At 42.7% G+C, this 23,235-nt stretch overlaps 1 protein-coding gene across 1 annotated transcript; it reads right to left on the bottom strand.

The window, feature by feature from the left end:
- Positions 1–8,905: 8,905 nt before the first annotated feature.
- On the bottom strand, positions 8,906–16,750 carry FOXI3 (forkhead box I3). The gene is made up of 2 exons (XM_007533906.2): positions 15,985–16,750; positions 8,906–10,953 (listed from the first exon to the last, which is right to left on the bottom strand). The coding sequence occupies exons 1-2, from the start codon at positions 16,673–16,675 to the stop codon at positions 10,337–10,339; spliced, it is 1,308 nt and encodes a 435-aa protein (XP_007533968.2). The 5' UTR covers positions 16,676–16,750; the 3' UTR covers positions 8,906–10,336.
- Positions 16,751–23,235: the final 6,485 nt, after the last annotated feature.

Below are 23,235 nucleotides of genomic sequence, written 5' to 3'. Positions count from 1 at the left end.
CATTAATATGCAAAAAAAAAAAAAAAAAAAAAAAGGTGTATTGCAACAGCTGCTATGGGTGTTTTCTGCCTTTTTCAAACCCAGTACTAGAGAAAGACTTGAAAGTCTTCTCACTAAAAGTCTTCTCACTAAAAGGAGTGCTGGGGGGCAACTGATGGGTCGGTGATCAAAGGCTCCAGGTGTTTGGCTGAGAATGCAGGGGGGTGGGGGGGATATAAAAGTGGGAAGGGGGAAGTGGCATATGGGGAGGTGGGGACAACTGAGTTCTAAATCCAGGCTAAACATAGCAAAAATTCTTGGGGGTTTGCTTGTTTAAAACAGAGAAGAGAGAGAAAGAGAGAGGGGGAGAGAGAGAATGAGAGAGGCTTTTCTCTTCTGTATATAGCAAGTGTTGACACAATTGAGAAAGTGAAATATATAAATAGAAGTCTTGAGGAAGTAGGTGCTCTGTACCTCAGTTTTCCTAAACAAGGAGAATAAGGAACCCTTCTCTTAAAATTAGTAAGATAATTATTTCACCTGGACCTAGGCTTTCTTACAATTAAAGGGGGGGAAAAAAAAACAATAAATAAGGGGGTCGGGCGGTAGCGCAGCGGGTTAAGCGCAAGGACTGGCTTAAGGATCCTGTTTCCAGTCCCTGGCTCCCCACGTGTAGGGGAGTCGCTTCACAAGCGGTGAAGCAGGTCTGCAGGTGTCTCTCTCTTCCCCTCTGTCTTCCCCACCTCTCTTCATTTCTCTCTGTCCCATCCAACAATGACAACAACAACAATAACTACAACAATAAAACAACAAGGGCAACAAAAGGGAAAATAATTAATAATAATAATAAAATACATAATAATAATAAAAACAATAAAATAGGGATTCGGGCGGTAGCGCAGCAGGTTAAGCGCAGGTGGTGCAAAGCACAAGAACCGGCTTAAGGATCATGGTTCAAGCCCTCGGCTCCCCACCTGTAAGGGCGTTGCTTTTCACAAGCGGTGAAAACAGTTCTGCAGGTGTCTTTCTTTCCCCCTCTCTGTCTTCCCTTCCTCTCTCCATTTTCTCTCTGACCTATCCAACAACGACGACATCAATTACAATGACAATAATAACTACAACAATAAAACAAGGACAATAAAAGGGAATAAATAAACATTAAAAAAAAAAAAGGAGATGGCATGGGGTCACTGGAGAGTACACTGAGTGGAACACATCACATTCACCCTCACCCCCAGACATTAGCCCATTTAAATATGTGTACTGGTTTTGTGTGTCTGTATGTGTTTTCTGCTGGGGGAAATATTTTAATTGGCAAATAAAGCATGTCATGGCGCAGTGGGTAAAGCATTGAATTCTCAAATATGAAAAGCCCTGAGTTCGATCCCCAGCAGCACATGTACCAGAGTGATGTCTGGTTTTTTCTCTCTTTCCTCCTATCTTTCTTATTAATAATTTTTTTTTTAAAGCATGCTTGAGTTTCCTGGTTTGATCCTTGGTGCTGCATGTATCAGAATATTGCTCTGGCTTGTCTCTCACTCTCTCTCTCTGATGTAGTAAATAAAAAAACAAATGTCTAAAAAATGAAGTTTTTGTTTTACTTTTAAATCAAATCTACAGTTAAAATGGGAAGGAGAAATTTTTTGGTCATTTTTTTATTGAAGGGATTAATGGTTTATAGGAAATACAGCTGTTGATACATGCATAAAATTTCTCTGGAGGGTAAATAGCATAATGGTTATGCAAAGAGACTCTCATGCCTGAAGTTCCAAAGTCCCAGGTTCAGGTCCCTGTACCACCATAAACCAGAACTGAGCAGTTAAAATTTCTCAATATTCTGCAAAACTCTCTCATCCCCAGCCTAGATCCTCCTCTACCATCATGCACCAGGACCTGAAAGCTTCCCCTAACCTCCACCAGGAAGAATTTTTAAGAAGTGATCTGAGTACTATTGAATATAAAACATTAATTCCCCAATAAAGAAATAAATTTTTTAAAAAAAAGTGATCTGAGGGTTACTTGCACACACAAACATATGGATATAAAACCACAGCCCTAAAATCTTATAATTTTGTAAACCACTATCATTAATAATAAAAATATATATTGAAGGAGGAGAAAGCCATCAAGCTAAGAAAAAAGGTGATTTAGGAAGATTGATGGATAGAATCTGGAAAGCAGAAGTCTAGGAGATTCTGGGAATTGAGCTTCCCTGGAAGAAAGACTGTAAATGAGTTAAAATTGTAAAAGGATTTACTTTGGGGGGGGGGCTAGAACCAAGTGGACCCAAGATAGTTTATGTGGAGCCACAAAAATCATGGAAGTTCGCTAATAACAAATGTTACCAAAAGGCTCCCTCACAGGTAAACCCAGGTATATGGAATTGGATGTGAGAATTTACAGTGCGATCAGTTGTCATCTTTTTCTTTCTTTTTTTCTTCACAACAAAGCCCTTCTCAACTCTGGTTTATGGTGGTGTCAAGACTGAACCTGAGATCTGTAGCCTCTGGCATGAAAACCTTTTGCATAACCACTATGTTCTCTTCCCTACTTGTGCTTATGCTTTTTAGTACCTGGTTTTCTAATCCCAATGATTCAGAGCAGGTTTGTTTAACACACTTCAAGAGGGTAATTTGGGGAGAGGAAAACGCTAAAACACTTGTAATCTCAAACTGGTTTGAAGGGCAATGCAAATAAGTCAGTCCCCTGATTGGCCTGGGATAGGTACTAGGAGCTCAGTCAGGAGTGGCAAATCAGAGTGGCTGGAATGTACCCCAGGCAAGAAGGGTGTGAGGAAGCTGATTTTGTCTTACCTGAAGGTCTAAGGCCTTAAAATGAGCTCCACTTGACCTGAGGTCAGGGATAGAGTGAAGGAATTTGCAGCTGGAGCTGCAGCCGCCCCTGCCCAGGGCAGGGGAGCTACTCCCTGCTTTATCAGATTAAATCATTCTATCTTTCTCACCCAAGACTGGCAGCTAGAGTGGGAGAAGTTCAGTCTAATCACATGGATCCTCTCTATCTGTTGTTACCTGATTTTGAATTTAGCCATGCTTGTTTGGTTTTACATGTGTCTTAATCATTTTAGTATCCTTAACGCTCAACATTAGCCCTGAGTCCCAAGGGGGAGATGCTGAATTCAGTAAATACATTTTCTATGAGACCAAGGTTCCAACCAGCCTCTGGCTTCTCTCTGCAGCCACAGAGCCATAGACTTGTACCTTGGACCTGAATGCTGATTGATCATGCAAAGAAGAACCTGTCAAGGAACAATTTTTTTTTTTTTTTTTTACCAGAGCATTGCTCTGCTTTAATTTATGGTGGTACAGGGGGGTTGAATTTGGGACTTTGTAGCCTTAGGAATGAGAGTCTCTTTGCATAACCATTATGCTATCTACCCCCTACCCAGAACAATGTATTCTCTTCCCACTATTTACTTTCCTGTCTTGACTCCAAAGTAAATTGGATATAAAAATCAGCTCCAGGAAGCATTCCAAGGAAATGTCTGAAGGAAACATCACTAAAGGTGGCACAGAGGCCCAAGAACTTGAATTCTAGGTCCAAACCTGCAACCAACAAGCCTGTGTGGTCTTGGGCAAATCACTTGACTTTTCTTTTCTCATCATCAGAATTGAAAAGGCAATATAGTGGGTTAAGTGCTGGTGGGCTCTGACATCAGATGAGCTGATCTGCAATCTCAGGTCTACACCTGACTGCAGTAGCCACAGATTATTTGTGTCCATGATCCCCTTGTACAAACTCCCAAGTTTCAGTATTCTTAATGGTCAATGAATAATAATTTCCTAGAATTTTTAGGAAGGTTAACCATATTTTTTTTATATTATTTTAATATATATATATATATATATTTTTTTAATTTTATTTATTTATTCCCTTTTGTTGCCCTTGTTGTTTTATTGTTGTAGTTATTATTGATGTCATTGTTGTTGGATAGGACAGAGAGAAATGAAGAGAGGAGGGGAAGACAGAGAGGGGGAGAGAAAGACAGACACCTGCAGACCTGCTTCACCGCCTGTGAAGGGACCTGCCTGCAGGTGGGGAGCCGGGGCCTCGAACCGGCATCCTGACGCCGGTCCTTGAGCTTAGCGCCACCTGCGCTTAACCCGCTGCGCTACAGCCCGACTCCCGGTTAACCATATTTTAAATTTAATGTGATTTTGGGGAGTGCCTGGCACTCAGTGAGTTATTAGTGTTGTAATGTAAAGCACTTTTTTTTTTTTAATGAGAAACAATGCACTCCAGGTCACCCAAGGTTTTGGTGACGATCCCCAGACAATATGAATAAAAAAGCCGAGAGGAATTCCTTTATTTCTTCAGCACTAGCCAACTACCCCTATGCTTCCACTGACTGTTCTCCATGATAAAAGGCCAGGCTGAGTAGTCTGCCAGGTCTCTACCCAGAACCCAGCAAATTCAAGCCTCAAAAAATCTCCAGGGGGTTCTTTTTTCATTAAAAATCTCAAGGTTTTAGCTACTAGAGCAGCTAAAGGAAGTAAAAACCAGGCTGGCAAATATCTCACTGGGCTAGTATACTTATTTTGCCATGCATGCAACTCAGGTTTGAGTCTGGCTGGCCTCTTGCATCCTTCCCCTTGAAGGAAGAAGCATAAATGTTGTTTTGATAACAGAGGAAAAAGGAGAAGGAGAAAATAAAAATCAGCTAGACCATGAAGATTTAGGCTCTTTCCAAGTTCTGAGACTTTTATGGAAATCACAATTTAGGTTTTCCTCTGAATTTCAGTGACAATTCCCAGTGCTCAGAACTCAGCCTAGATTTGCCTTGGAGGCAGCAGGGGTGAAAAGGCACACATCACCCCCTGCCTGCCAGGAAAGAGAAGAGAGAAAAAGGAGAGGGGAGAGAGAGAAGAGGGGGGAGGGGAGAGAAGAGGAAGGAGAGGGGAGAGAGAGTGGTGGTGGGGAAGGGTTGGACTCCATAGTACCAAAACTTTCTTCAGTGCAATGACGGACGGCCAGGCTTAAACTTGGATCCTGTGCTGCTTTGCTATGTGAGCTATTTCACTGCCCAAAGGAGCACATTTTTTTTTTTTTTTTAACCAGCCTCTGTGTTCCCCAATTGGGTTTTATTTTCCTCCCAGGAAGTTCAAGACTGGATAGTCTGGAAGCTGGAAAAAAGTCTTGAACTGGAAAGTTCAAGAAGGAAATCCCAAATCTACTTAATAATTTTTCAAAGTCTTCTTTATTATTCTGAACGTAAATTAGGACTGATTAAGCTTTTAAAAATTGTACCTGTGCTCACTTGGTCTTATCCTGGGCAACAACTTGACAAAGATCTCTAGTCCCCTGGGAACCAAAGAGAAAGAGCGTCTAACTATGTGATGTAGGGAAGTCTGAACCTTTTTCTTACTGTTACAAGCAAAAGAAATTTAAATCTTGCCAGTCAGGCGGTAGCGCAGCAGGGTAAGCGCACGTGGCACAAAGTGCAAGGACCGGCATAAGGATCCTGGTTTGAGCCCCTGGCTCCCCACCTGCAGGGGAGTCGATTCACAAGTGGTGAAGCAGGTCTGCAGGTGTCTATCTTTCTCTCCCCCTCTCTGTCTTCCTCACCTCTCTTCATTCCTCTCTGTCCCACCCAACAATGACAACAATAACTACAACAATAAAACAAGGGCAACAAAAGGAAATAAATTAAAGAAAGAAGGAAAGAAGGAAAGAAAGAAAGGAAGGAAGGAAGGAAGGAAGGAAGGAAGGAAGGAAGGAAAGAAGAAAGAGAGAAAGAAAGAAATTTAAATCTTGCTCAGATCCAGGATGTCTGGCTTGGTTCCTAGACAGATAATATTCCAAATGTAGGAAATCAGTACTAATTAGAGTGTTGGTGCAGACTTTAACCTGGAAATATCGCAGGCACAGGAACGTTTGTCCCTTTGCCTTTAATCTGATGCCCAGGACTCAGTCCCAATAGAAATTTGCCTGTAATTCAACTTCCCCTACCCTGGAAGAAAGGCTTGAGCCAGTCTACTACTCTTCAGGCCAGTAGCTTCTCTTCCCTTTCATTCTCATAAATGGCATATTCCTGCTACCCAGATCTAAATATTTCCAAATACAAGTTAACTTTGGGGGGGTAGAATCCCAAGGTGATCAGGTCCATGATCTCAGAAGCAGAGCAGGCTCTCTACCACTGAATATACCACAATCCTCCAGGTGACAGGACAAGCTAGACTTCAGTTCTAGACATCCCTCAATTATGGAATTGCTCACAGCTTTTTTTCTTCAGGAGAAAGGACATCTCATAGGACTGAAACTGTCCTATAACAGTCTAATCCATTGAGGGAACCAGGACCTAGGACCTTGTATAGGATCCTAGGAGTTTCCTTCATTGGCAAATCATGGCACTGGGTAGAAGTCCAGGAGGTGGGATTTCTGGTATATATAAAGTAGAAACCTATCACATCAAATTGAGGGGGGTTTACAGTCAACAATATTTGTACACCTTTTCCATATTTGGGAGCTACTCTCTTCCCTGATCCAGCTTTCTGGTCCTTTTTCTAGCCATGACATCTCTCCAGACAATAACTTGGATCTACCTGCATATCAGATTTCAGGTTCAGGGAAAAAAAAAAAAAAGACTAGTATAGTTACAGGCCCTTTGGAATATAACTAAAATATGCCTATTATCTACAAAACAGAGACACCCCACACACACACTCTTCATTGGCACTATTACAGCCTTTAGGTTCATGATTAATCAACAATTTGTTTGGCTTTGTATGTTAACTCTCTTTTCAGCCACCAGGTTCCAGATGCCAGCAGGATGCCAACCAGACTTTCCTGGACAGACAACCCCACCAATATGCCCTGGAGCTCCAATTTCCCAGAACTCCTCCCCACTAGGGAGACAGGCAGACTAGGAATATGGATCGACCTGTCAATGCCCATGTTCAGCGGGGAAACAATTACAGAAGCCAGACCTTCCACCTTCTGCATCCCACAATGACCTTGGGTCCATACTTCCAGAGGGCTAAAGAATAGGAAAGTTATCAAGGGAGGGGATGGGATTCGGAGTTCTGGTGGTGGGAATTGTGTGAAGTTGTACCCCTCTTATCCTATAGTTTTGTCAGTGTTTCCTTTTTATAAATAAAATAAAAAAGATAGTAGAAACCTGTAATGGGGGGGTAATTTAGCTGATAGAGCTCAATCAAGATTCACATGTCTATGTCTAGGATGGGGATAGACAGCATAATGGTTATGCAAACACTCTCTTGCCTGAGGCTCCAAAGTCCCAGGTTCAGTCCCCACCCCCCACCACTCTTAAACCAGAGCTGAGCAGTACTCTGGTAAAAAGGAAAAAAGTTTTCTTTTTGCAAGGTTAGATCCCTGTACAGCATGTATCAGAGTGATGCTCAGACTTTTTTGTGTAGGGAAACCATTTTATCTAAATTTTTTATAATTTAAGTGAGAGAATGACCAGGGCACTGCTCAGCTCTGCCTTATGATGGTGGCTGGGACTGAACCTAAGACCTGAGTCAAGTATCCTGAACTGCAATCAAATCGTCTCTATGCCAAATTACCCATCCCTGAGTACCAACTGAGAAATCCTGTCTAAATTGTCTTCTGGATGAGGCCAACTCCATCATTTCTCAACTACTTCCTCTGAAATAATGGGCTGCCTCTGGGTCCTTTAAAAACAGCCAAAGCAGTAGAGTCCAAGAGCTTTACAGCATATTTCTGGAACACAGTTTGTCTGGTTCTTTGAAATTCAGTTTAATCTAAATGTCAGAACCATTACTCTTGTTCAAAATATACCTACAGACCCTTCCCAGAAAGGATAATTATTTCATTAAAAGCCTTTTCAGATGTTGGGCAGGTGCACACTAAAACAAAACAAACAAACAAACAAACAAATCAGAGCAAAGTCCCTGTAGAGACTTCAGTACCAAGATATTTAAATCTTATTCCTTTAGGGAAGAGGACCTAAACAAAGAAAATATTAATGACTACAAGTGGTTGGAAGTCATTCCATGTAAGTTTTATTTCATGTGATTCTCAGCATGCAGTATACTTTCTTATGAAAAAGGTTTTGCCCTGGTTCACTTTATAAATTAATTTACAAATATAAAACTGTGCTAGAAACAGTATTTATATGAAGAAAAAAAGTCCATGGGTTTTTCACATAGAAAAATATTCATAGAAACTGGTTTCTTTTTGTACATACAATTGGGGGTAGGTAGTGTCTTTGGTTGTCATTCTGCATATTTTAATGGTGATGTTTATACCAAAAAGCTGTTAATAAGTTTCTGTATGTATAATTAAAAAAAAAAACCCTTAACAGTAGCGCTTCTAGAGTCATAAAAGGAATACACAGAGAACAGTTAATAAACACTTTACAATCAGGATATAGTTCTAATAAAATCAACAATTGTCCAAAAATTTTAACAGGTTTTTTTTTTTTTTTACAGTGACTGAGTTTACTATGTACCAGGCACTTTGCAGGGGGCACTGGGAGGACCATAATAATTATTCAAATGGGGGTGGGGATGAAAAAATTATTCAAATGAAGATATACTGAAGTCAAAGGAATGCTAAAAATAAATTAAGTATTTTAAGATTTTACCACAATTGATTATTCCACCTAAGAACTACCTATAAGAAAGATCTAATTATATACATATATATAATTATATATATATATATATTTAAGAGATGAAAAATTCAGGACACATACATACTAAAAGAGCAAACATCAGACTAACTGGGATATGGCCCCCTCAGACCTCAGGAACACGGCAACTGAAATAAGGCACAAGGGCAGGGGTAGATAGCATAATGCTTATGCAAACAGACTCCCATGCCTGAGGCTCCAAAGTCCCAGGTTCAATCCCCTGCACCACCATAAACCAGAGCTGAGCAGTGCTCTGGTGAAAGCACAAGGCAGGGTTTGCACAGTGGTTATGGAAATAAGACTCTCATGCCTGAGGCTCTAAGATGCCAGGTTCAATCCTCTGCACCACCATAAGCCAAAGCTAAGTAGTACTCTGGATAAAAATAAAAGTAAGGCAGAGATGGTGTTCACTTCCATGCAAGGGAACATCAAGTGAGATTTCAGTATTTGGTCAAAAAAGAGGACCTGGTGTCTTACATGCCACATAGATACCATATCTATCTCTAGATAATGGCATCTTCACTACTATTTTCAAGAACTACAACAAAGAACTGCCTGGATGCAACCCTGGTTCTATAATTCCTTGTACAGTTTTGGGAAAGTTAATCTGACATCTTAAAGAGTTTCATTTTCACCATATAGAAAATCAGGGGTAGCAAGCATTCACATCAAGAATCTACAACCATGCCTGGTACACAGGACTTGCTTAGACAGTTCTATTGTAATTAGTAACAATGCTATACGAAGCACTGAACAGAGGGAAGCCATGAGCCAGATAAAGTTTGGCAACTAGTAGTGTTTCCTAGCACAGCCATATATCATTTAATGAGGGGAAACGGATTCTTCGGTTATTTCAGTGTGGAAAGTAACAGCAATAGATTCTGTTCAGTGAGGGGAATATGATGGGCAAAACATGAGATTAAATCAAGTACCAGGGGAAATGAAGCTATCAAAGAGCTGTATGAGATAAAATAAAATAAATAAAATTTTTAAAAAAGGTATAGAAAGTGTATGAGAATGACATCACTAGGCAATTGGATTTTTGGGACCATCTTCACACACAGTCGTCACTAGTTGGCTAAAATGTCATGACGTACATGACTACTTATTTTTAAAACTTTAGATGCAAAGAACAAAAATGGAGGTGTCCTATACAAGTCCAGACATTTAATAAGTGTAAACTGGTATTATCTCAATAAAGAAAAACATTAAAAAACCCAGATATCTGACTTTTCTAGAAAAACAAAGTTGCCAGTAAGAAGACACCTAGCTGCCCACAACAGCTGGTTGACCCACCAGCCAGCCACTCCCTGTTTTTGCTACTTTTTTCCTACCCAAAACTTCATTCACTTAAGTCTTGGGGCCAGCCCCTACACATGGTTAAGCCTGAAAACCTGATATGTAACACACAATGAACAAATCAGATTTGGTCCCTGGCCCCACAGGGCTCACAGCTATTATCCTAGGAACAGGGTAAGGTGGGTTTCTCTTCAAGGAGACCCCTTTTATAGAGAGAAACTTGAAACAGCTGCCAGGTTGTAAAGTCATCTAGGATACCCATGCACACAGGCAGTGTGGAGAACTCAGGCAGTGTGATCCCAGGACCACCCTGAAAATGTTCCAGGGCAATGCAGACCCTAACCTCAACCAGACCTATAGTCTTGGATTCAGGCATTTTAATACAATCTCAGGTGGGATTATTCATGTCTGAGAAGCAGAACTCTATACCTCTGAGCCTTCCCGGGGATAAACGAGGCTGTTGACCATGCTGAAATTGTAGAAAGGGTTGCTGAAAGGGTTGCTTTGCCCCCCGCTGGTGCTGGGAGGAAACGGGCTATAATATGAAGCTCTCTGGCTACTGCTGGTGTTGGAGTTGTTATTTAGCTGTAATGTGTCTGGTGAGGTCTCGGAGATGGAGCTAGGGGAGAATGTGCTGCTGGAGGACAGCTGGGCACCCTGAATTCCTAGGTGGCGGCTGCCAGGAAGAGTGCGCTGGGTGCTTCCGCTGGTTAAGGGGCTGAGGCTGCTGAGGAAGGTGTTGAGACATGGAGTGGAGCTGAGCATGGTTCCTCCAGGGGAGGAGGCAGTACTCTTGGTGCCCTCTGGAGGCTCTGGTGACTGAGAAGGCCTTAGCAAAGCAGAGGGGCTGTTTCCTTCTGGCTTCCCAACCACTCCAGACCCCAATCCTGAGGATGACATCCCTTCTTCTGATTTCAGTGCTCCTGCAGCAACCGTGGAGCTACTGCTGGCCTCAGAGCGGCGCTTTCGCTTCCTTCGGAAGTTGCCATTGTCAAACATTTTCTCACAGTTGGGATCCAGGGTCCAGTAATTACCTTTCCCTATGGAGCAGAGTAAGGAAGACAAATTAGGCAAAGAACCTAGTTTATGTCCATATTCAGCTTCAGATCTGGGAAGAATTGGAAGGAAGGCTCATTAAAGCTGACAAAAATCATCTGCTCTACTATGTAAATATATTCTCCTTGGGAAGATACTACTGTTCATCAAGAAGAAATCTTCAACAAAGATGTTCTGGTTACTTTCACCTAATCTCTAACAAAGCTTGTTATTTGAAATTATGACCTAACTCTATTCTCAAGACATTTATAGTCACACAACAGTTTCCTTTCTAGATCTAAATTGTGTACTCTTTTTTTAAAATTATTTATTTTATTTTATTACCAGAGCACTACTCAGCTCTGGCTCATGGTGGTACAGGGGACTGAACCTGGGACCTCAGAGCCTCAGGCATGAGAGTCTCTTTGTATAACCATTATGCTATCTACCCCTGCCCTAAATTGTGTCCTCTTGCAGAATCATGCAATTCAGGTACATCAGCTTGAACCAACCTACCTTCCTTCCTTTTTTATAGAGACAGGCAGTGAAAAGAGACCATAGCACTGAAGTTTCCATTTTGTGGTGAGGGCTGGGTTCAAGCCGGGATTGTACATGAGGCAAAACAATACACTATCCAAGTAAGCTATTTTGCTGGCCTGAGTCTCCATTTCATTATGAAAACTAGTAATAATACCTATGTTATAGGTTAGCTGTAAAGGTTCAATTGTATGTCTGCATAGAAGCTGGCACACACCAAGCAATAAAGAAATAGTATCGGGGCTGAGTGGTAGCACACCTGCTTAAGTGCACACACTATAATGCACAAGGACCCGGGTTCAAGCCCCCAGTTCCCCACCTGCAGAGGGAAAGCTTCACAAGGGGTGGAGCAGGGCTGCAAATGTCTTGTCACTCTTCCACTCTATCACCCCCTTTCCACTCAATTTCTGGCTTCTCTATCCAATAGAGAAATAAAAGATTTTTTTTAATTTACTTTATTTTTTTAACCAGAGCACTGCTCAGCTCTGGCTTATGGTGGTGTGGTAATTGAACCTGGGACTTTGGAGCCTCAGGCATGAGAGTCTGTTTGCATAAACATGCTATCTACCCTCTGCCCATAAAAAAAAAAAATTTTTTTTAAAAAATACTATCTATTATAATAATATCCACTAAAAGGCTGATACTTTGCCTCTTAAAAACAAATGGGGCTGAGCAGTGGCACAGCCAGTTAAGTACATAGTACTAAGCACAAGGACCTGCGAGAAGATCCTGGTTCAAGTCTCCGGTTCCCCACCTGCGGGGGGGGGGGGGGGGGAGGGGAAGGGGCTTCACAAGCAGCAAAACAGATCTATGCAGGTCTTTCTGTCTCCCTCTATTTCTCCTTCCTCTCTCAATTTCTCTCTGTCCTATACAATAAAATGGGGGGGAAAGAATGACTGCAAGGGGCAGTGGAATCATAGTGTAGGCACTAAGTCCCAGCAATAACCTTGGAGGCAAAAACAAACAAACAAAAAAACACCCAACTGGAAGTAGGCAAATAATCCTTACTTGTAGAACAAAATGGCAAAACATTATATATATATATATATATATATATATATATATATATATATATATATGACTGAGCAATCAATGTTTTAAATGATAACTTGGATAGTACCTATTTGGGGAACAAAGAAGCTCTTTCACCTTGAGCAAGAGGGACCCTGAGCTTCTTTCAAGTTTTTCCTTTACTAGGGGAAAAGATTGTTGCTTCTACCATAATTAAAGTAGGAAAGGTCTATCCTCGTGGAGATTTTGCTTCCCAGAGGCTTTTTTCCACTTCTGGTAAAAAGCAATCTTTGATGTTTGAAAGTACTATAAAGCACTTACTAAGTGCTTTTGATAGCTAACTTTAGTTACTCCTCACAGCTCTCAAGGCAGACAATAGTGTAGCCGTTTCAGATGGAGGAAATGAGTTGGAGACTGGTTGGTAACCTACCATATTCCCAATAGCAGAGACATGATTTAAACGGACTTGCTCTATATTCACATTTTTTCAACCAACCACTGGTTTATGATACCTCTATAAACTAACAAGCTCTTCCCCCCACACATATCCTCTGACACATTGTCTGCAAATAGTAACAATACTATTAAATAATATACCTATCAAAATATTTTACATTGTGCCACTTTGACACCACACATTTCAACAAAATGCTCATTATAGATACCTGATTTCTAATCACAAGTGACTTTTAATCACAAGTGACTTAGAACAATGCATTGGGAGACGGGCAGTAGCTCAGCAGGTTTAGCGCACGGCGCAAAGAACAAGGACTAGAGTGAGGATCCCAGTTTAAGCTCCGGGCTCTCCATCTGCAGGGGAGTCGCTTCACAGGCGGTGAAGCAGGTCTGCAGGTGTCTTTCTCTCCCCCTCTCTATCTTCCTCTCCTCTCTCCATTCTTCTCTGTCCTATCCAACAACGACATCAATAATTACAACAATAATAACTACAACAACAATAAAAACAAGGGCAACAAAAAGGAAATAAAAAAAACAATGCATCTTCTAGAATAGCATACTCTGTCCGAAACAGTAATCAGTAGTCACATGACAGCTGGTCATTTGAATGTGGCTAGTCCAAGTTGAGATGTGGTGTAAAACAGGTAAGATTTTGAAGACTTAGTGCATCCTCCTCCTTCAAATAATCATATACCTCACTAAGTTTTTAAAAATCAGATTAGCGGGAGTCGGGCTGTAGCGCAGCGGGTTAAGCGCAGGTGGCGCAAAGCACAAAGACCGGCATAAGGATCCCGGTTCGAACCCCGGCTCCCCACCTGCAGGGGAGTCGCTTCACAGGTGGTGAAGCAGGTCTGCAAGTGTCTATCTTTCTCTCCTCCTCTCTGTCTTCCCCTCCTCTCTCCATTTCTCTCTGTCCTATCCAACAATGACAACAACAATAATAACTACAACAATAAAACAGCAAGGGCAACAAAAGGGAACAAATAAATAAAAATAAATTTAAAAAAAAATCAGATTAACATCTACTTCTTAAAGGGGGGGGGACTTATTAAGTGTGGAAGAGATAACCAGAGTATCACTCTGGTACATACTGTGCTGGGAACTGAACTAGAGCCTTCACACTTCCAAGTCCTTTGCTCTAGCCATTGTGCCACTTCCCAAGCAACACAATGACTTTATGTTTCATTTTAGGAGGGAAGGATGGAGGGATGGAGGGAGGAAGAAGAGAGAGGAAAGAAGGGAGGAAAGGAGAGAAGGAGAAGGGGAAGAGAAGAGTCACAGCATTGTGCTGACATATACTGGGCAAGGGTTCATGCATGTAAGTCTTACACTCTACCCACTAAGCTACCTCTGATCACACTAGCAGTTATTCTTTTTTAATTTTATTACCTTTATTTCTTGCATAAAGACAGTCAGAAATTGAGAGGGAAGGGGGAGAGACAGAGACACCTGCAACACTGCTTCACCACTTGCAAAGCTTTCCCCCTGCAGGTGGGGACCTGGCCAGGTCCTTGTGCACTGTAACATGTGCATTCAACCAGGTGCACCAACATCCAGCCCCGTAGTTATTTCATTTTTTAAAGACTGTCTCTTACAGTGTGTGATGCTGGGGGATCAAACTCAGAACTTCAAGCCTGAAAATCCAAGGTCTAACCACCACCTGAGCAGTACATAATTGTTTTAAATTTGTTCTGCATTGAAACAATACCTGAGGTCAATAAAAATAATCAAAACAATTTCACCTGTCTCTTTGATAATCAAATGTGACTGCAATCAAGCACTGCTTGAATGACTCCAGGTAGAAGTTCATTCTATACTTGAGAGTATTAGGTAATTTACACAAAACCCTGGATCTCTGTAGTAACTGAAAAATAAGTAACATTTATTATTAACATTAGGAGGTGGGGCAGAGAACCAGAGCCTCACTATGGTGGCCAGGGATTGAACTTGGGACCTTATGTTTCTAAGTCCAAGGTTTTATCCACTGAGACACCTTCAGTGCTACTTTCCCCCCGTTTTTTCTTATTCTTACTTATTTTACCAGAGCACTGCTCAGTTCTGGCTCTTAACAGAGCCAGAATTAAACCTGGAACCTCTCACATTACTGCAGTGCACCTCCTGAGGTAAAACGGTTCTACTTCTCCCCATTTCCCTACTATAGTTCTGCTATGAACCTCCCTAGTCCTGAGTTCCTTCTGAAAACCTCAAATAGAAGTCTGTTCCTCTGGTTTTTGAGCTTTAGTCCACTTCTACTTTTCAGGTAAGAGGGACGCCGCCAATAAACTCCAATGCGACCCAACACTCCTCGGTCGAGGGCTTAAATCAGAAAGGTATTTAGGGTCTTTCTTTTTGCACATCTAAAACAGTTACCAGGATAACAAAAACACTACTAAACAGCTCAAGTTTCCCCCGGCCTATCTGCCTCATGCCTGTGCAGCTATCCTCAAATCGTCTTCTTCAAGTTAAGCACAGGATCTCATTAACTTGATGCAGAATCAAGTGCAACGAAACAGACCAAGTGCAACAAAACACAGGCTGAATGGCTGGCCCACCTCTTCAGTGAAACGTGATGCGATTCTCAGCTCTTCTGAATCAATTCAGAGGCATTTTTTGAGCTCCCTGAGCTATTCCTAATCAGCCCCTCCCTTCGCCCTCACCCCCACCCCCAAATGGCCTTTAAAAACCCCTGGTCTGGGCAGGGTTAGACAGTATAATGGTTATGCAAAGATACTCTCATACCTGAGGCTTTGAAGTCCCAGGTTCAATCCCCTGCACCACCATAAGCCTGAGCTGATCAGTGCTCCGGTTAAAATAATAATAATAATAGATAAAAAAAACCCTGGTCCTCCCTGCGTATATCCAGATGCTTCTCTTTGTCCCCTGGTCCCAATCAGAGGAGGTTGGGGGGGGGGGGTTTGAGGCCCCTCCACCAGATCCCACCCGCGGTGGGAACCAGCCGGGTGATCACAGGTGGTCACAGACAGCACCGTGCCCGCGCCGGGCCGGGGAGCGGCTGCCCGGCCGCCGCTCACCTGGGTCGTCCTCGTCCCGGGGCACCTTCTTGAAGCAGTCGTTGAGTGACAGGTTGTGGCGGATGGAGTTCTGCCAGCCGGCCTTGCTGCGCTGGTAGAACGGGAAGCTGTCGGCCACAAACTGGTAGATGTGGCTGAGCGTGAGCTTGCGCTCGGGCGCGCTCTGGATGGCCATGGCGATGAGCGCGGAGTACGAGTAGGGCGGCCGCACCATCTTCATCAGGTCCTCGCGGCTGGCCATGGACAGCCAGCCCAGCTCCCCGGAGGCGGCGGGGCCGGCGGGCGAGGCCGGCGCGGCGGGCGCGGGCTGCGCGAAGGAGCGCTGCGCGCAGGCGAAGGTACCGGCGGCCGAGGGCGGCTGCAGGAAGGGGCCCGCGGCGCCCCCGGGCGGCGGCGGCGGGGCGCCCAGGTACGCGGCGGCCGTAGGCGAGCCGCCCACCCCGGGCCCGTTGAGCCACAGGTAGGGGTTGGCGGCGGCGGGCGGCGTCGCGTAGTCGGCCAGCGTGTAGGACGCCCTGGCGGCGGGGGGCGCGCCCGGGGTGGCGGCGGCGTTGGGCGGCGGGAGGCCGGGCTGCGCGTACACCCCGAAGTTGTCGCCGCAGTACAGAGCCATGTCGGGGGCCGTCGGCGGGTGCGGCGCGGCGGCGGCGGGGGGCGAGCGGGGTTGGTGTCGCCGGTCCGGCGAGAGCATCCCTTTGGAGGCCGACCCCGCAGCCCCGCCCGTCTGCGCAAGGGGAGCGAGAGGCACCGGCAGCCGAGGGAGAAGAGGCACACGGAACACCGGGCGGGCCGGCTCTTATAGCTGCCAGCGCCGCTCCTCCCGCCCCGCCCCGCCCCGCCCCACCTGCTGCTCGTGGCGGAGGACCCGGCCCCTCCTACTGGGACAGGACCCGGGGAGGCCGGCGCCTCCAGGCTCAATTGGGAATCACCTCATTCCGCCAACCTGCGTATTCCTGAAGCACTCATGAGCTAAAGAACGACTACTTTGAATACAAAGGAAACCCAAACAGTATAAATGCTTGTTTAAAAAAATTCTTTTTAAAACCCACCCTATGTTAACCTTGGACGTTTGCAAAAAAAACCCAAAAGACAAAAAACACCTGCCTCTCTCAAACCTGCAGGACTCAATCGGGGCGTGAAATAGGGCAGATTGATAAATTTAAGGGCGTCCTCTTGGAAGATCCTGTGATACAAGGGGCCGAGACCCGTTTTTAAAATTTTCTAACCACGTCTCTAACCTACAGCTCTATATTCGTTTACAAGCGTAAAGGATTTATTTGTTAATTCAAGCGTCTTTGGGTGTTATTTGTTATTTTCAAAATTAGGAGGGTGGACGTTTTCAAAGGCACTTAAGTACTAGATTCGACATTAGTGTTGATCTTAAACTGTGCGAGAAGTGCTCATTTGCAAAAAAAAAAAAAAAAAGATATCTATAAATTATGTATACAATTTGTCTTCTGTTTTGTTAAGTTTTCAACTGTAGCTTCTTTCTGGAAAAACAAAACCGAGAAAATACTATGGCGATCCCACAAGAAATACAATCGTTACATACTGACTCCAACAAAGCAAAAAGTGTTCCTTTTACTATTGAAAGTATTACTAAATATGTTCTTACTAAGTAATAGTTTCGTTTCAGAGGGGCGGCGAGAGGAAGGGTGTTTCTCCTTGGCAATTGCAGACTGACAGTTTATTTAATAATTCAGAAAATGTAACCCCCACGCATATTTTCTTGATAAAGTTAGTTCGTGCTTTGGGAAATTTTTTCGTCGTCTGTTATGTCTTACCTTAAAAACTAATAGCCAAAGATACTTAACTAACAAGTATTGGTGTGTGAAATGCATGTCACTTTTCAAATGTGTCTTTTCCTGGAACCAGGAAGGAATTATTGTCAATTCTGTAGCACACTATTTCAATATCCTGCAGATATTGTAGGAGCAATGTTTGCCTTTGTATCTGATTATATATAAAATATCTCAAAATTTAGATAGACAACTTGCCTCCCCACTTCCCAAATGGCCCCAAATTGCTTTTTTTCATTTCTCTTTGGATGTTAGTAAGGATGACAGCTACAGCCCAGAAAATTGAAAAGCAATTTATAATAAGTTATAATACCCCCATTTTACTATTTTCTTAGAAGGTCTCAATTAAAATGACAGAGTCCAAAAGAAAAGTTGGAAACATATCAATAAATTAGAAAAAAATGAAGCTAACTCCCCTTTAATAATTTATATTCTTAATATAATGCCTTAGCAGTTAAACCTTTCCTATATCATGAATAACCTCTTGCCTTCAGATTTGCAATGAAAGAGATGGTGTTACCTTGGGCCTGGGCAATGTGGCTTCCTTAACCCAGTTTTTGTGATGTTAATATTTCTGAATTGGTTAGAATAAAGTGGTTGTCTTAAATACAATGCCGTTATCCCCCGGAAAAAATTGTTGCTTACCTACGACTTTGCAGTTGTGCAGGATTTCAGTTTGGTCAGATTCTTAAACCAAATTTTCTGAATTTCTTGAGTCCATGACGGCAGATTTTTGTTTCTAGCTTCCATTAAAAATTCTGCTAGTATAGATGTTAGTCCCTAAGGTGTTATCTGTTTCAAACGTTTCCTGTATTTAACATAATAGAGCCATCTAGTGGCTCTTTGCCTCTATTGCCGTATACATGCTGGAAAAGTAGGCACACACTTGAGGAGGTTAGAAATTAGTTTTCAATTTCAATCATATCTAAAATAAATTTAGAATTCTTATTGGTTATAGCCTGGATTATTTAATGTCAAAATTTAAATAATTTTATACCTACTAAAATTTAAACATATAAAACATTTGATTCTTTATAAAAAGTTAAAAGGACAGGATAAGATTGTGCTTCAAAGAGTAAAGAAATAGCATAGTGGTTATGCAAAAGACTTTCCTGCCTGAGGCTCTGTGATCCCATTTCAATCCTTTGCACCACTACCATAAGTCATATCTGAGCAGTGCTCTGGGGTTTTTTTGTTGTTGTTCACTTTTTAAAATATATATATATTGGGGGCCGGGTGGTGGCACACTGCGTTAAACGCACATAGTACGAAGCGCAAGAACCTGTGCAAAGTCCTGGTTTGAACCCTGTTAGTCACCCACACACAAGTGGTGAAGCAGGACTGCAGGTGTCTATCTTTGTTTCCCCTTTCTCTCTCAATTTCTCTCTGTCCTATCCAATTAAAATGGGGGGGGGGGCGCACCAGGAGCAGTGAATTTGTAGTGCAGGCACTGAGCCCCCAATAACCCTGGAGGCAAAAAAAATAATAAATAAAAAATAAGTCAACTCCTTTTAGTGACTTTTTTTTTTTTGCCTCACTACCTCTTCACAAATATTATAGTCAAGATAATTAATTACTACATCTGGCTGTAAAAATAAGGATATTTTTATCACTGGAAAATGAAACATTTTGGGAAGCTATTCAAACCGAAGAAAATATCTCATTTAATTTCCACTGGCATTTGGTACCATTCTTGTTGCTTTTTTGAAGTGGTTGAGTGACAACAGTGTACTTTATCATAGATGATGTTATTTTTGACAGTGTAACAGAGAGTTTAGTGCATTCATTAATTTCAAGCATCACGGAGATATTGGCCCATCATGTTTTCAGTATTTGGAATGAACAAAGGTGTTATTAGGTGACTCCCCCATTCCTTTGTCTCTGTCTTCCCTCCTTAGTTCTCTGGAATGCTTCCAGGCCTCTGGCTCTACCTGATTAGCATTATTCTTAAGCTTCCTCAACTAACTTTTCAGCATGTTCCATCTACTCCAGACTTAACTTCCAGAAAGTTTCTTCAGCTCTCCTTGAGATTTCTCAACTACAGCTAAGCAGTCCTCTGATGATAAAATAAATAAAATAAAGTAAAATAAAATAAAGATTCCCACCCTTCCTGGTTGACTCTGGCTACTCAAGATCTTCTCTGATGTCCTGAGGACATCACAGTTAAAGACTGCATTTTCCACGGTTCGAGCCCCCCGGCTCCCCACCTGCAGGGGAGTCGCTTCACAGGTGGTGAAGCAGGTCTGCAGGTGTCTTTCTCTCCCCCTCTCTGTCTTCCCCTCGTCTCTCCATTTCTCTCTGTCCTATCCAACAACAACGACATCAACAACAATAATAACCACAACCATAATAAAAACAAGGGCAACAAAAAGGAAATAAATAAATAAATCTTTAAAAAAAAAAAAAAAAAAGACTGCATTTTCCTCCACCGTTCCCACCTCAGGTCAAAAAGTGCCTCAGGCCTTGATATCATCCCCAAAGGTGCCTGCATGATTCTTTCAACTCCCTAGTGCCCTCAATAACCAGCTTCTCTCTCTCTCTCTCTTTTTTTTTTTTTTGTCCTTTCTTACCAGAACACTAATGAGCTCAGATTTATGGTGGGGGTAGCGTTGAACCTGGGACATCAGAGCCTCAGGCATGAGTCTCTACATAACCATTATGCTATCTGCCTCTGCCTCTCTGGTTCATCTACTTACTTTACTGGGTATTCTATTTGCATGGCACTGTGCCTCATGTTGCTTGCTCCTTTGTTGTGGTTGTTAACAAGGAAGGTAAACTAAGTATTTGGTACTGTGCTAGGCATTTTACATACATGTGTCACTTAATTTTCACAGAATGCTGTGAATAAGAATGGCAAGTCTATATTTACATATGAAGCCATCAGACAGAGAAATTAAATAATCTCACTGTGGTGGCTCAACTTCTAAGTCTGCTGCTGGGATTCAAACCCAGGTAGCCTGGCTGTGGAGCCCATGTTAGTAGCACCAACTTTCATTGTCTTCTCCATTGTATTCCCAATGCCTACTCCAGTGCACATGCTCAATTGCTTGAATACATTAAACATTCAAAGGTGCACCTGGGGGTGGGGGTAGATAGCATAATGGTTATGCAAACAGACTCTCAAGCCTGAGGCTCCATCAAATCACAGGTTCAATCCCCTGCACCACCATAAGCCAGAGCTGAACAGTGCTCTGGTAAAAAAAAAAAAATATATATATATATATATATGGGATGATCTCACTCTCAGGCCGATGTTGAAAAAACAAGATTAGAAAAGAAAACACAAATAGAACCTGAAATGGAATTGGAGTATTACACCAAATTAAAAGACTCTGGGGTGGGTGGGTGGGTGGGGAGAATACAGGTCCATGAAAGATGATGAATGACATAGTGGGGGTTGTATTGTTAAATGGGAATCTGGGGAATGTTATGCATGTACAAACTATTGTATTTACTGTTGAATGTAAAACATTAATTCCCCAATAAATAAATAAATTATTTTAAAAAAAAGACACTGAACCAAAGAGTTTACAAGAAGAAGGGGCAGAGGGATGTGTAAAGAGTCAAATTACAAAACTACAGCTCTGAGGGCCAGGCGGTGGCACATCCAGTTAAGTGCACATAGTATGTAGCACAGGGACTGCACGAGGATCCTGGTTCAAGCCCCCCTCCCCACCTGCAAGGGGGTCATTTCACAAATGAGGAAGCAGGTCTGCAGGTCTCTGTCTTTCTCTCTGTCTCTATCTTCTCCCCTCTCAATTTCTCTCTGTCGTAGCCAAAAAAAATAAAATAAAATAAATATGACCTCAGGAGCAGTGCATTTATAGTGCAGACACCAAACCCCAGCAAAAAAAAAAAAAAAAAGGTGCACCTGGGAGGTGGTACATCAAGGAAAAATGCTGGGCTCTCAAGAATGAGTTTCTGAGTTCAATCTCCACATTGCATGTGTCAGAGTGATGCTCTGGTCCTCTCTGTCTATTTCACATAAATGACTTTTTTTTAGTTTAAAGATATTATACCGGGGTTTGGGAAACAGCATAATGGTTTTATGCCTGAGGTTCTGAGGTCCCAGCTTTAATTTAACCCCCAACACCACCATAAGCCAGAGCTGAGTAGTGCTCTGGTCTTTCTTCCTCTCTGTATCTTTCTCTCTCATTAAAATAAAGTGAATAGAATATCTAAAGAATAAATTAAAAATTAAAGATATTGCACCAATAGTGTACAAAATGCAATCTACCTTATTTGCATGGCTCTGTACCTTATAGTTTTATTTATGGATTTTGGAAAATTTATAGAAACACTACCTCTTAAAGAAGATGGGTCCTGCAATGAGTGCAGCCTAGAATGTTCCTAGCTATGACCACAGAATGTGAGCTCAGACCTACAGGGATACAGTGGTCCCTGCCAGTAGCCAACCCCCTCCCATCTCCCATCCTTCCGTATCTCCAAACTCAGTGGCCAGTCACCTAACTCAAGTTGGACGTGCTAAGATCGACCCAGTCTGGAAAAGAGAAATTTCCCACGAGTGGTCATCCCACTTCCGGTTATCTTGTCCGTCTCCAAAACTCTCTCCCTTTACACTGTCTCAACTGGAAGACGCTTTGAAGAGGGTTAAACCGGGAACAGCTGCTGGCTATGATAACATCACCCCAGAACTCATTCTTAACCTGGGTCCCGCGGCAAAGAAGTGGCTCGCTTCATTCCTGTCCCACATCTTGGAATCTGAGTCTATGCCCAAAGTTTGGCGTCGTGTGAAGATTATAGCGGTTTTGAAACCAAAGAAAGACCCAACACTGGCCGCCAGCTATAGACCAATTTCTCTCCTCTCCGTGTGTTACAAACTCCTTGAGAGGCTGCTTCTGTCACGTATTTCTCATCTTATAGAGAAATTCCTATCACCCGCCCAGGATGGTTTCCGCCCAGGAAGATCTACCTGCGAACAAGCCCTGGCCCTCTCAACTTACATTGAAAATGGATTCCAGAAGAATTTAAAGACGGGTGCTGTCTTTGTTGATCTCACAACAGCGTATGACACGGTCTGGCACCGTGGTCTCCTAGTCAAGATCTCAAGATGCCTGCCTCCATGGGTGGCCAACACTATATCGTTTCTTCTCCAAAACAGAAGATTCTGGGTGACAAGTCTAGCAGATGGAGACTTGTCTCAAGTGGCCTCCCCCAGGGCTCTGTTCTGGCTCCTATGCTATTTAATATTTACATCAATGACCTCCCAGAAACTTCTTCAAGGAAGTTCATCTACGCCGATGACATCTGCTGTACATCTCAGGCATCCAAGTTCGATATCCTCGAGGAAACACTCACGAAAGACATGTCTCTGATATCTGATTACTGTAAAAAATGGCGACTAATCCCTAGCACTGCAAAAACGGTATCATCTGTTTTCCATCTACACCATGCCTCAGCCTCACGTGAGCTTAATGTGCAGCTTGGCGAT

The sequence above is a fragment of the Erinaceus europaeus genome, chromosome 3 (assembly GCF_950295315.1).
Source record: "Erinaceus europaeus chromosome 3, mEriEur2.1, whole genome shotgun sequence".
Lineage (NCBI taxonomy): Eukaryota > Metazoa > Chordata > Mammalia > Eulipotyphla > Erinaceidae > Erinaceus > Erinaceus europaeus.
This window is presented reverse-complemented; position numbering and strand designations above follow the sequence as displayed.